This window comes from Mixophyes fleayi, chromosome 3 (assembly GCF_038048845.1).
Source record: "Mixophyes fleayi isolate aMixFle1 chromosome 3, aMixFle1.hap1, whole genome shotgun sequence".
NCBI lineage: Eukaryota > Metazoa > Chordata > Amphibia > Anura > Limnodynastidae > Mixophyes > Mixophyes fleayi.
Window position 1 is genome coordinate 55,839,856 of NC_134404.1, and position 14,047 is coordinate 55,853,902.

General features: G+C 38.5%; 1 protein-coding gene across 1 annotated transcript; it reads left to right on the forward strand.

The window, feature by feature from the left end:
- Window positions 1-284: 284 nt before the first annotated feature.
- Window positions 285-11,689, forward strand: TMEM18 (transmembrane protein 18). Its single transcript, XM_075201516.1, has 5 exons — window positions 285-452; window positions 2,643-2,763; window positions 8,621-8,675; window positions 10,166-10,259; window positions 11,131-11,689. Exons 1-5 carry the CDS (start codon window positions 411-413, stop codon window positions 11,224-11,226), a joined length of 408 nt encoding a protein of 135 aa, XP_075057617.1. The 5' UTR covers window positions 285-410; the 3' UTR covers window positions 11,227-11,689.
- The last annotated feature ends 2,358 nt before the right edge of the window (window positions 11,690-14,047 follow it).

The window sequence follows — 14,047 nt, forward strand, 5'->3', positions numbered from 1 at the left end:
TACAAAAACAACTTAGCATAAGAACTGTTAAATTATATAATTACAGATATCGACCTGATCCAATTCATTTCATCCAGAAAAAAATACTGCTCTGTGCCTACACTTAGTACTCACTTTTTCATTGCGTTAACCTGGGCTCCGTTAATTAATTGATATAGACCATCAACTATTTTGATACCAACTTTGTATTTTATAAAGTGCTACAGATATAACTGATGCAGATGAAGGAAGGTGTCTGTGGAAGTGCTCATAGTAAACGTCCTCCAGCCACCTATGTACCTGCTGGTCTCACCCCCACAGCTGTGACACTCTGGCGCTGCCTCCTCTGGATATGGGGGCGGGCGGGAGGTGGAGGCCGCACTGAGTCCCCGCCCTTTCTTCAGGCGCCTCCTGAGCTGCTTCCGTGTACCATGAACCAGGAGCCCGGGGTCTGGGCCCTGCTCGAGCGTGTCGTGAGTGCCGGCGTACTTATAAAGGGTCGGGAGGGAGGGATGTCATCATATATGTATATTGATGGACGTTGTGTGGATCGTACCTTTCACAGTACAAATAACGTCAATATTACTACTACCTGTGTATACTGACTGCAGCCAATCGTATCTAGCAGACACGGTGCGAAAATATATTTAGATCAACATTGTGAACGACCAAATTCCCAGTAACCACATGCAATTTGATCGTTTACCTTGATAATCCTATGACACCTCTCACAAGGGTTACCAAAAGACTATTGTTACCTAGATTATATAACGCAGTACCTCATGTTTTTATTATGTGTGGGTGATGCCTAAAAATCTGGTCACTGTGGATGTTTAGTATTGTTTCAAGGTGTGCAATATTATTTAATTTCATAGTTAAGCTACACAACATTGAAACAGTGCTCAAAATAATATGCTTATTTTTTTATCTATTTTTCAAAAACACTAATTTATACATGATTATTAAAGCTTCCACTTATAGAACATGCTTTACTAAGTCAGGGGACTGCTACATGCACCTATTTTTACAGTTCCTCTTAACAGCTCCCATTGAAACCTGCGAGTGTGAGCGGTAGGACCAATCACAGTCTGCATTCAGGAGTGAGTAGCCATTTTAAAGTGGTGAACGGCACTGATTTGATGGTTCTAAATATTCCTGGGGGGAATGTTGTATGTAGCAGCCATTGCTAAAATAATTTTCCCAGGTAGAAGTGCAGTTTTAACATACCCTTTTTTGTTTATCTTCTTCAAAATGGATTCCCTATATGTGAAAGTGGCATTGAATAGGAAATTAATATTTTTGTTGCATAATTTGTTAAGGCAATGTTTACGTTAGGTATATATATATATATATATATATATATATACATAGACATAACCATAAGCGCTAGAAAACATTTGGTTTGATAGCGAAAAATACATTTGCAATTAGGCTTGATATACAATAGATATAATATTCCTCCTCACATATGAATGAAAGTGGCAAAATAAAATAAACACAAAATCCTATACAATTTGCATTATCAATGCATAAAGCATTTATCAGTATCAGCCATAATTATCAGTGCGTATTTGCACCTGTCCTCTAGTAGGTGTAATATGTAAGGTTCCTGACAGTCGTATATGGTTTTCTGTGATGGTCTGCCTAAGCTGCATTTGTGGCACAAGAGTCAAATGTGCGCAACTCTGCATGAGCACATATACATGCCCTTTTTGTGGGCATGCACAAAGAAAAGACATGTATATATCAGATGCATTATGTTACTCAGAATGAAAGTGGTCCTAAATCCATAAAAATATATCCCACCCCCACTAACACAACAATTTATCAGAAACCAGTGTGCTGGAAAATGTACTGCTGGCATTTAAGTTTTGGAAGTCATTTGTGTTGATGGTAATGAATGCAGACCTTTCCTAGCCTGTTGAAAGATCCTGCTAGTTCCTTTATCTGAGTGATTGACTCCTGAATTTCACTTCATTTTGTATACAGGGTTTCTGGACCTTTATAGACTCATTGTAGCTTGATATGTGCTGTTCCTCCTATTCAAGAAAGATAGCCACTTACATTTAGGATAGATTTGGGTGTTTGCATGAATTGTTGAAGAATCATGGAAATATCATTCTTACACCATTTCTCTTTTAATATACCCGTGATAAAATATTTACTGTAATGTGTTGTTAAGAAAACTTATTGCTAGGGCAACACATTGGCAGATTAGTATTGCTGCCTCAAAGTGCAGGGTCATGGGTTCGATGCCAACCAATGCCTCTATGTATGTAGTTTGGTTGTTTTCCCCCGTGTTTGTGGTTTCCTGTGGCTGCTTTGGAGTGTTCTTTGGAGTCCTGTGGCTGCTTTGGTGTGTTCCATTCCACACTCCAAAGACCTAATGGTAGGTTAATTGGCTTTGGACAGAATTAACCCGCGTGTGTGTGGTAGATAACTTAGATTGTAAGCTCCAGTTTTGCAGGCACTGAAGTGAATGATTACAAAGCACTTTACAGAGAATATTTCATCTGTAGACACTATATAAATAATCGTTTATAAAAGTAATGAAGCTAAACATGCTCATATATGAAATGCTTAGATATACTTATTTGCTACATATTAATTTCTGCTGATTTTAAAACAATGTTGATTAAACTTTTTTGTATTTATTTTTTTAGCCGATTGACTGGACAGAACCATGGCTTATTGGACTTTTGGTGTTCCACCTAATTTGCTTCACAGTGACTTGTATTTCCTTTAAATTTTACAAACTTCAAATTGCTCACTTTCTATTTATGGGTAAGTCAAGTCAAAATTGTATTTATAATTTTGTTGATAATAAATGATAAATTGAATATATATGAGATTTGGCTTAAAAAAAAGCCTACATAACATGTTCTAGGGAAGGCAGCCACTAGGCACTTCTTACACTCCATTCTCTATATACCTGCTTTATAGAGGCTGGGAGAGTATTTTCACCCCAGGCTGGTTTCTCCTTATCTTTTGAGGCCAGACATTTCAGAAAAATGTCCACAGCTGGTGAGCAAAAAATTTAACTGAGCCATTTACTGAGTATAGCAACTTATTTCAGACCCAGTAGACAGCCCACAGTCCTGATTGGTGGATATTGCTCGCTGTTCAGCAAAGAGTGTCCTTTCCCCCCTCTCTGATCATCACGTTATTAGTTACTCGCTAACACTCGGTTCTTTAACCTCCCTGCTGTCAAACTCTTCCAAGCCTCCTCATACCCACAGGAATATTAACTCTATTGATTTTCATCAGTTTTCCACCTCTCTTCAACCCCAAATTCTACATTCTTCTCCCTTGTTATGGCAGTTCCTCATGTTTATCAAACCCTAGCAACTGCCCTTGATCAAGTGGCTCCAGCGACTCTTCATACTCTGCGTAGACTTCGTTGTCAACCGTGGCACACTAAAGTAACACGAAATCTACAAAAACTTTCTTGTAAAGTTGAACGTCACTGGTGTAAATCTTGTACCTCTAATGATTTCAGCGCATATACTGATATCTACCACTCCTATCAAACTGCTCTGGACACTGCTAAACAAGCATACTTCCAATCTCTCATCTATGCTCAGGCTTCTAACCCCAAACGCCTTTTTAACATATTTAAATCTCTTCTCAATCCGCCCACCCCAAACCCTCCGACTACCATCAGTGCCCAGGATCTTGCTTCCCATTTCAAGGACAAGATTGATAAAATCAGACTTGAAATGGTATCATCTCCCTCGACTAACAATCAGCTCAATTCCTTTTCAGCATCCTCTGACACCCTCTCTTCATTTGATCCCAGGGCCATCTTTTCCATTGGGCACGATGGGCAGCTACCCGGGGGCCCCATAGGCACAGCTCTTAATGAGAATAAATAATCCTGCAAAAAAACCTTCAAGGGTCACTGAACAAGTACATCTATCTATCTCTATATATCTATATCTATATCTGTACCCTAGATATAGATATATAGATATCTATATCTTGGGGCCCCGGTGCACTGCTTTGCCCGGGGGTCCATAATGTTGTTAAGATGGCCCTGTTTGATCCTACAAATGAAGAGGAAGTTTCTACTCTCTTCTTATCTTCCTACTCTACCTCCTGTCCTCTTGATCCCATACCCTCACAAATTGGTAGGTCCCTGCCTCATGTGCTCATTCCACCTCTAACTAAAATCTGTAATCTATCTCTCTCTACTGATATCTTTCCATCACTATTCAAGCACACAGTGATTACTATTCTAAAAAACAAAATTCTGACCCAAGCTCTCTCTCAAATTACCGCCCCATCTCTCAGCTCCCATGCCCCTCCAAACTTCTCGAGCGAATTGCCTACACTCGCCTCAAATGTTTCCTTTCTGCAAACAACTTATTGGATCCTCTTCAATCAAGCTTTCGCTCTCAATACTCCACAGAGACTGCGCTGACCAAGGTTGTCAATGAACTGATCACAGCTAAAACTAAATATGATTACTCGCTTCTAATTCTCCTGGATCTTGCTGCATTCGACACTGTTGACCACTCTCTCATCATACAGACGATACAATCCCTAGGACTTCAAGACACTGTCCTATCCTGGTTCTCGTCCTACCTATCCAATCGCTCTTTCAGTGTTAATTTCTCTGGAGCAACCTCCACTCCACTTCCTTTATCAGTTGGAGTACCACAAGGCTCCGTTTTAGGTCCTCTGCTATTCTCTATCTACACCACTTCTCTGGGAAAACTAATAAGCTCCTTTGGATTTCAGTATCATCATTATGCGGATGATACACAAATGTATCTATTCTCTCCTGATCTCTCACCAGCTGTGTTGTCTCACGTTACTGACTGTCTTTCTGCCATTTCATCTTGGATGTCCTCTCGCCTATTCAATCTCAATCTTTCAAAATCAAAATTAATAATATTCCCACCCAACAATAGAAGCTTCCTGCCTGACATTTCTATTTCTGTTGCCTAGGTGTAATCCTTGACTCGCAACTATCCTTTGTTCCCCACATCATCTCTGTATTTACATTATGCTGCATACATCTAAAAAAACATTTCCAGAATACGTACATATCTCACACAAGACACTGAAAAAACTTTAATTCGTGCACTCATCATCTCCCGCATTGATTATTGTAATTCCCTCCTTACTGGTCTTCCCAAAATCAGACTTGAGCCCCTACAATCTATTTTGCATGCAGCGGCTAGATTGATTTTCCTTTCAAATCGTTTTACATCTGCTGAGTCACTCTGTCAATCTCTACATTGGTTGCCTGTTTTTTAACGAATCCAATATAAAATTGTTCTACTAACATACAAGGCCATCAACAAAATTGCACCAATATATATATCCTCACTTGTCTCAAAATATCTCCCAACTCGACACCTCCGTTCTGCACTAGATCTGCGTCTCTCTTCTACTCTCATCACTTCCTCCCATTCTCGGTTACAGGACTTTTTTCGGGCTGCACCCACTTTATGGAATTCACTCCCTCGCACCACAAGACTTTCCTCTAGTCTACAAACCCTCAAGTGTTCTCTGAAAACCCACCTCTTCAGACAAGCTTATAATATTCCTCTGCCACCATCTTAATCTACCTAGGTTACCCTATTACCACCCTCTACACAGCTAACACAAGACAACAACCCTCTGACCAACATAGTTGTGTGACTGATCACACAGCCCACTAAATACTTTGTAACCTTTACATTCTAGCTGGACACATATACAATATGATGTAGCACTTGCCCTTGTGTATCAAACCATTGTCCCATAGATTGTAAGCTTGCGAGCAGGGCCTTCTTACCTCTACATATGTATGTACTACCCAGCATTGTTTTATTTCTGTTTGTTCCCAATTGTAGAGCACTACGGAATATGCTGGCGCTATATAAATAAATGATGATGATGGTCAGATAGATGCTAAGATACTTAATTTTGTGGGTTTGCCATCTTCGTTTATTGAGGATCAAGATCTCAGTTTTATCTGTGTTAATGTTAAATTTCATAACATCACTATAAGGAATTCATGGAACATATATTTGAATTAGAAACTGTTAGAAGACACTGACTATTTATAAAGCTATCTTATGTTCCTGAAGGCCAGCTCTGACTCCTGAGATATTCTGAATTGTTATGTATTATTCACAGCCAGCAGCTACCTGACCAAAGTAAAGAGCAAGTGAGATCGAGGGCAGCCCAGCCTGGTGCTGTTTTGATTTGAAATTCTGAAGCTGATAGCCAGTAGGTGGTCGGATTATGGTATAGGCCATTTATTATCGAGAAGTCAAACTTGATTCCCATTCTGATCAGTGTGTGCTGTATAAAGCGCCATGCAAATCTTTTTTGAATCCTTTTACCATCGGGGAGAGCCCATTTATTTGCATTGGGTCCCCAACATATTTTTTTGAAGCATGCCGTCCTGGAATAAAACCTTCCTGGTCAGGATGTACAAAGGAGCATGTGGTAGCACGATGGCTAAGTGGTTAGCACTTCTGCCTTGCAGCACTGGGGTCATGAGTTCAATTCCCGACCATGGCCTTATCTGTGTGGAGTTTGTATGTTCTCCCTGTGTTTGCATGGGTTTCCTCCGGGTGCTCTGGTACACTCCAAAAACATACTAGTAGGTTAATTGGCTGCTAGTGTGTGTATGTATGTTAGGGAATTTAGACTGTAAGCTCTAATGGGGCAGGGACTGATGTGAGAGAGTTCTCTGTACAGCGCTGCGGAATCAGTGGCGCTATATCAATAAATGGTGATGATGATGAAGGGAGCTTACAACTGATCCCAGTCTAGTTGCTTTGATTTTAGCAGACAATTAAGACCCACATTAAGTAGGGAAATCGGCCTGTAACTGCTACAGACATTAGCCGCACGCCACCATCTCTGCTCTGGCGGTGGCCATGTCGAATTTGGAGCCATGCAAGATTTAATTATCAACAGAATGGTGCAGAATTTATTTTGTAATACAGGGCTGTGAAACCACCTGCACCCGGCTTGCTTATAGCCATGGAAAAGTTTCTCAATTGACACTTCTTTGTTAAGAAAGTCAAAAGAGATTGTGTAATAATGGAAGATGGCAGAAGCGCAGCTACTTTTAGATTTTAAGATTTAGTTGATGAGGACTAGGCGGACCTAGGCACAAGCTATATAATGCAGCATAATAGTTACAGAATCTGTTCACAGTTTTTTAGGGTAATATAATAACCGCCAATCTGTTTCTTTAATCAATATAATTCTATAACAAGTGAGTCTTACTTTTTTTAACTTTTGGGCAAGAAGTGTGTCCCCTCTGTCCCCCTTTTCATAGTACTTCTGCTGATGCCATAGGACTGTTTCGGCTGCCTTATTAGATAATATCTGATTGAGCTAGCCCTTAATGTTAAGAAGTGTTTTATAAGTGGTGTGCTCAGGGAAGTGTAGATGCTTTGTTGGTAGTGTGGTGATCAAATGCTCATGATCGGCTATGCAGGGTTTTTTCAGGTATTTTTCTGTGTTGCTGGAAAGCTTATGAACACGCTGCACAAGGTTGTCTTGTGCGCTTTCCATAGGACTGCCTGGGCTATTGCGGGGGGAAGTGTTATAAACAGTGTAATTTAGTATTGCTTGCCTTACTTCCATGATGTCTTTCTTTTTAAGAAGGAGTGCTTTTGTTAAGGTAGGATAGATGAAAAGGTAACAAGCTCCAAAATAACCACTGAATCACCTGTCCAGGGCACAGGGGAGATCCTGGTGTCTCGAACTTTTTGAGTGGAGGACTGGTCTACTCTACTACAAAAGATCAATGCGAGAATATATATTATGCCGAGCTGCGGAAGGTGTAAATTATTTATATGCGGGATAGAGATTATGACATTTCATGTATGCTGTGATCTGGTGTGTTTCTCTGAAGGTTCCTGGGGTGGCTTTCACAGCTGTGGAGCGATCGTATACAGGGTCACCCCCATTATAGTTTGTCTTTGGGGGTACTGAGAGAGTTGTTGAAAAGAAATCTGCAGGAATGGCACTCTGTCCCACAGTTATGGTGTATATTGAGGCTAAAATAAGGAAGGGGGGTTCTGCCTAAGTTTGCCCACTGGTATTATGTATCATACTGTCACATCACATTCACTGTGTAACACTCAACTTACAATAGAACGATATTTATTCCACAATGTCTGTCTGTAATATAAAATATTTTTTTACAATATTACATGGATCTTCAAACTGGACTGTATTCCATGTAGACAATTTCAGTTTAATACAAAAAAACATTAATTTAGCTTTCTTATCCTTGATCATTGTGGTGTTATGGAAATTACATTACTTATGGGCAATGCTGTGAGCATAAGCACATTGCAGTTGGCTCTGTTGTACTGTACCAGAACAGTGTTCTCTACTCTTTCTCTTATGATAAGTTTGAGTGCATGGTGGTTAATTAGTGATTTTACTAGACCATTACTTATCATTTTCAGCATACAAGGTGAAGCTGAAACAAAGATTTCATGGAACCATGCATTTCTGGCAGTCATCTAGGAGAGTGCAGTGAGACTGCTCCTTAGAGATACATGTGTTAGCATTTCATGTGCTGTGACAATTGACTCAGTTAGTTTTTGGAATTTTCATTACTGTGTCTGCTACTGTGGTATCACTAAATGCAAATTACATTTCCTTTTTGCAGTTGGCTTGGTAAGCAGTGCTGAATACATCAATGAAGTTGCTGCTTTGAACTGGAAGTAAGAGTTTACATATTTTGTTGTTCATAGGCTAATGATAAATGTATCATACTTTGCTAAGTGCAAGACTACATTGAGAACGAAAATCCATGCACTAGTGGCTTCCTGTATGAAGTGAATGTTTGAAGTTTCTAAAGCCTGAAGGAGAATATGAATCGATACAATTAGTCATCATAAACGGGCATAAATTGTCAATGACATGTCAGTAGCTTGGCTTATAGGACATTGTTGGATGATTCTCCAGTGTCGCAGGGAAACTGTGTTTTCCATTTATTGCTGTGTCACTATGGAAGCTTCACAACACTGGGCACTTTTTGAACCAGGAAAAAACAAACTGGGTAAATCAGAATCATAAAATGCACCAGATCCTGAAGCCACTGTGTGGATCATTAATAGTTCCTGGGACCCTAGCGCTGAGAATCCTCCCTCTCACACCGCTAATAAAATGTACATAAATGAGCCATAGCTGCAAAATTTTAAATAATTTATCATGGCAATTACTTAGGACACTATATAGTTTTCATTAACCATAATCCAGTGTATTATTTTCACTTTACGTGTAATATTGAGTAGAAATCATCAGGCCTTGATGATCATCTGTCTGGTGCCTTGAAAAAAAAATGTACATTTTTATTCATTTGCATTTACAATCTGGTTCTTCTTTGACAAAAAATGTGCCCACAAATGGAGGCAAATATTATTGTAAGAAACAGAATTAAATAATTTTAGATGAACCTAGACAAAATGTATGGACGTCTAACAACCCTCCTCACACACTCCCTGAAACATCTGTGAATTAGGTTGTATTTACTGTATTTGCAGGTTTCAGTCATTTGCAATGGAAATCAACCACGCTCTATTTAAGCAACCCCTTCCCTTTCCCTACATATTCCAGTATAAACAAAGTGCTGTGTTCAGCTACCAACTACAATACAATAATTTAAACTTTATGGGGGGGAATTCAATTCCCCCCGAATTAGCGCAGCATTAAATTTATTACAGTTATTACGGTAAATTTAACCCGGCTGAGCTGCGAGCAAAAAGTCAGCGTTGAATCTATCGTAATAACGGTATTTAAGCGCACTATTACCGTAATAACAGTAATAGTGCGCAGGCCGCGTTTTTTTTACAGTAGCGCGGCCAATTGAATTCCCCATTATGTTAAATATAATCCTGTAGCGTCTTCTCCAACATAATTTCAATATTACAGCGCTCAAATTTCAGAGTGCGTGATTACATCTATGGTTTGAGAGGTTACACCTGTGCATATTGCATGTAATCACGCACTCTGAAAATTTGAGCGCTGTAATATTGAAATTGTATTGTTATGTGGATTAGGATACATCCCATTTACTAGCGACTCATTTCAGAACTATATTGTCCATTACGGGTTGATGCGCCATCCCTTCTTTCTGTTTTTATCCTTCTCCAACATAGTAGTAGTTTTCTATATGACAATATAAATAACTTTCTTTTGTTTTGTTGTTCAGAGCATATTCCAAGCAGCAATACTTTGATTCCTCCGGGATGTTCATTTCCTTAGCCTTTTCAGCTCCTTTATTGTGTAATACAATCATTATTGTGGTAAGTTTTGCTGTCAGTGTACTGCTCATCATTTCAACTGCTTTTACAGTAAATTAATGAAACTAGATGCAATACTTATTTTATGAAGAGACATTAATTATATCTTTGAAAGTAATTAATGGGTAATATTAAATGATTTAAAGAAGATCTACAGTCGGTATTTGCATATCGTTAATGATATTTAACAGTCTACAGTGTATGTATTGACTATTGAACACTACTAGATGCTGCTGTTACTTTTAGTTGTAGACAAATATTGATACAGTAAGACTGGTTTTCCAAGTCACTAATCTCCTTACAACCACATTGCTACACCGGGGTAGATTTATCAAACCTAAAAAGAAGTGGAGTTGTTGCCTATAGCAACACATCAGATTCTAGCTATCATTTTCTAGTATGTATTAGATAAATGATAGCTAGAACCTGATTGGTTGCTGTTGACAACACCTCCACTTTTTCTTTATAGAAGGTTTGAATCCACCCCTATGTGTTGGCTGCATTACATTAAATAACTTCTGTTCATGGCAGCAGCTGTTAAAGATGTATAGAATAGAAAAAACCTTGTTCACTAAACAAAATAGAAGTTTGTTATTAACTCATTATTTGTTTGGAGATGGTGTACTAGTGCATGTTGTATTATTACTTCTAGAGCAACATCATAGCAATCAGATAGTATTGAATTAGGATAGGACAAATCATAGCCACCAAGTGCCCCTGACATTTGCTGATAATCATTGCATCTTTAGTTTTCTATAGTGCTCCTTAATATGGCAAACTAAAGATTTCTCTGACCTTCTCCTAACCGTTGTATGGTTTTTTTTCACTCTTGCTTTACAAGGCTGTAAATTTGTGTTTTGGATGTTTACTGCAGGTCCAGTGGGTGTATAAAACACTGTCTGCAATGACAGAACTAAAGACTTTGCAGAAGAAAAGAAAGATTGCAAGGGAAAAAAAGAAGGAGAACTGAACCCGCCGACAACTTGATTTAATCTGCAGATAAATACCATTTTTCAAACATCGAAAACATTTAACATTGGTATGCTGAAGAGCTTTTCGATTGTCTCTTTAAGAACCCAACATAAATCCATTACTTTAATCAATCTGCTATGTATTATACCACATCAACTTTTATGCAAAAAACGTGTTCTTGATTAGAGTTCTAAACTGCACAATATTTAATTGCAATAGTTATCAACACAGTTGATTGTAAATAATATCCCTTTCCGAACAGATCTGATGTGGGGAAAAATACTTTGCAGTTTAGATGAGGTATAAAAAGATGTGAACAGTCTTTCAGAGTAATTGTGTATAGTTCATTCCATTGTAAATAAATACCTGGGTGTTTTTTGTTTTTTTATAATCTCTTATCTTGATTTTATGATTCTTTGCAATTATATCTTGAAAATAAAACATTTTTTGTAATAAGGCAAGTATGGATGTATCTGATTGTCTTCTGCATAAAGTCAATTCAGATATTGCATAACCCAGTCATTTAGAAGAACAATGTATCTCAAGACTGAATAAGTTGTGCTGCTGATAATCTAAGGGAACCTGTAATGGAATAATGGAATATCTTTTTATGTCCTTATTGTACCCTGGTGTTCAGCATTATTGTCCTCCTTTAAATGACATGGAGAAATATAAAGATAGACTGTGAATCCATTTATCTGACTGTGGTATTCTCCACATGGTGGCAGCAAAACAATGCTTTTTTATGGCACTGACAATACTAGCAACAACTTGTGCAGCACACAGAAAGTCAATTGTAAGGTTTTGCACAGACTCCTCAAGGATTTAGATCACATGACACGTTGTGTTGGATCTCACCTCAAAAACATCTACTAATACACATGTAAATATTTGCCTCATCTTTCCCCTAGCATTATCCTCCTTCTATAGTGACTATAGGAAGATGCACTTGCTGATGGTGTGTATGTATATGACAGTATCACTGAAATGCAGCAGTAATTGTTTTCCTTTTACCTCATTTGATCCTTTTTCAGATTACCTGATTCTGGATTATAGATTTCCATACCTGAAAAACATTGTATTTCAATATATACATTTTCCAACAATGTTATATTTATTTTCCATCATCTGTCATGCTGTATATATGATTATTTGAAATAATTGGATTGTATACCTGGAAAAGTAATTCATGAGAAGAAAACAATGCTTTTGTGTTCATATTTTGTAAGTAGTGATTGATTTAAATACCATTTCAAATGTTATGAAGTTTCCATTTCCCCCCCCACAATTTACAGAATAGAGCCACAACTCTATCCACAACTCTGAAAAATCAGGATGGCTGCCCCTTATCAATAAAAGGCTGAGATTATAGGACTATTTATAGGAGTATTTTTCCAAGGTTTATTACTATAACATTTACTGTGGATGGTGCTTCTGTCCTTGAAGATCATTATCCTCATAACACCTTAATGCAGTGGATCTCAAACTTTTCAGTTTGCGGCACCCTTAGGGGCGTATTCAATTGTTCCTCCGGCCGCCAGAAAAACGAGCGCTCTAAGGGGGGTATTCAATTGTTTCTTTTAACGCGCTAAAACAAAAAAAACGAGCGCTCTAAAAATATTACCGTTAATATGGTAATTACTCGCTAAATTCAGCTCGCTAGCGAGTAAGTACCGTATTAACTGTTTACGCGTGCAAAATTACTGTATAATATGAAGTTTTTTTAGAGCGCTCGTTTTTTTTTGTTTTAGCGCTTTAAAAGAAACAATTGAATAACTCCCTAAAACTATTACCGTTAATACGGTAATTACCCGCTGAATTTCATCTCGCAGCTCACTGAGCTGCGAGATGAAATTCAGCGAGTAAACTACCATATTAACGGTTTTTACGCACAATATTACCGTATAATCGGTAATAGTTTTAACGCGCTCGTTTTTCCGGCGGCCGGAGGAACAATTGAATACGCCCCTTAGAGTCTCCAAAATTTTTTATGTTGGGTCAAAAAAAGTAATAAATATTTAGCTTCATCTCCACATACTCTGCGCCCTCCTTCATCTCCACACACGCTGCGCCCTCCTTCATCTCCACACACGCTGCGCCCTCCTTCATCTCCACACACGCTGCGCCCTCTTTCATCTCCACACACGCTGCGCCCTCCTTCATCTCCACACACGCTGCGCCCTCCTTCATCTCCACACACGCTGCGCCCTCCTTCATCTCCACACACGCTGCGCCCTCTTTCATCCTTTTTCCCCTCCATTGCCGTTTCCTATCACCATTTCCCCTCCCCTTTCTTTACTTACCATACTTGGCCTTCTTTCTTTTATCTTGTTTTCTGTTTTTTTACCAATCCGGCGGCGCCTGGGACCCAGCATCGTCCCCGCTTCTCACTGAATGTCGGGCGTGACATATTAAATCTTAGATGTGCTATAATAAGAGAGGTTGAAAGAGCAAATATGGCCAAAAGGGACAAATAAGTAGAAATGTACTTGTGCAGGATTTCTAGAATGACTATTGCATCTGTTTTGAAGGTTTTGTGAGGCTATGCTTTTTTCTTACAGAATACTTTGTTTTATGAAGGCTGTTACTGAAGTTCAGAACGTTAACAACTTGATGTCCAGAGGGTTTTCGCCCCTTCGTGACCCTTCCAAATTTTACTTTATGGAATGCGTCCTTTTAATTGGAATATAGTTTTTTTTTTTTTGTTTTTTTTTAGTCTACCCAAATGAGTTTTATTTTGTTTTATAAAAAATAGAAAAAAATAGTTTACCATGATTGTTCTCATAGTTTCTTTAATGTAATTAGTACTGCACAATTTA

What these genes read in the sequence shown, in the direction of transcription:
- TMEM18 (XM_075201516.1), top strand. Translation starts at nt 411, where the DNA reads ATGAACCAGGAGCCCGGGGTCTGGGCCCTGCTCGAGCGTGTC. An exon ending in TGCTCACTTTCTATTTATGG is followed by an intron (nt 2,764 to 8,620) that starts GTAAGTCAAGTC and finishes TCCTTTTTGCAG; the next exon opens with TTGGCTTGGTAAGCAGTGCT. An exon ending in GTAATACAATCATTATTGTG is followed by an intron (nt 10,260 to 11,130) that starts GTAAGTTTTGCT and finishes TGTTTACTGCAG; the next exon opens with GTCCAGTGGGTGTATAAAAC.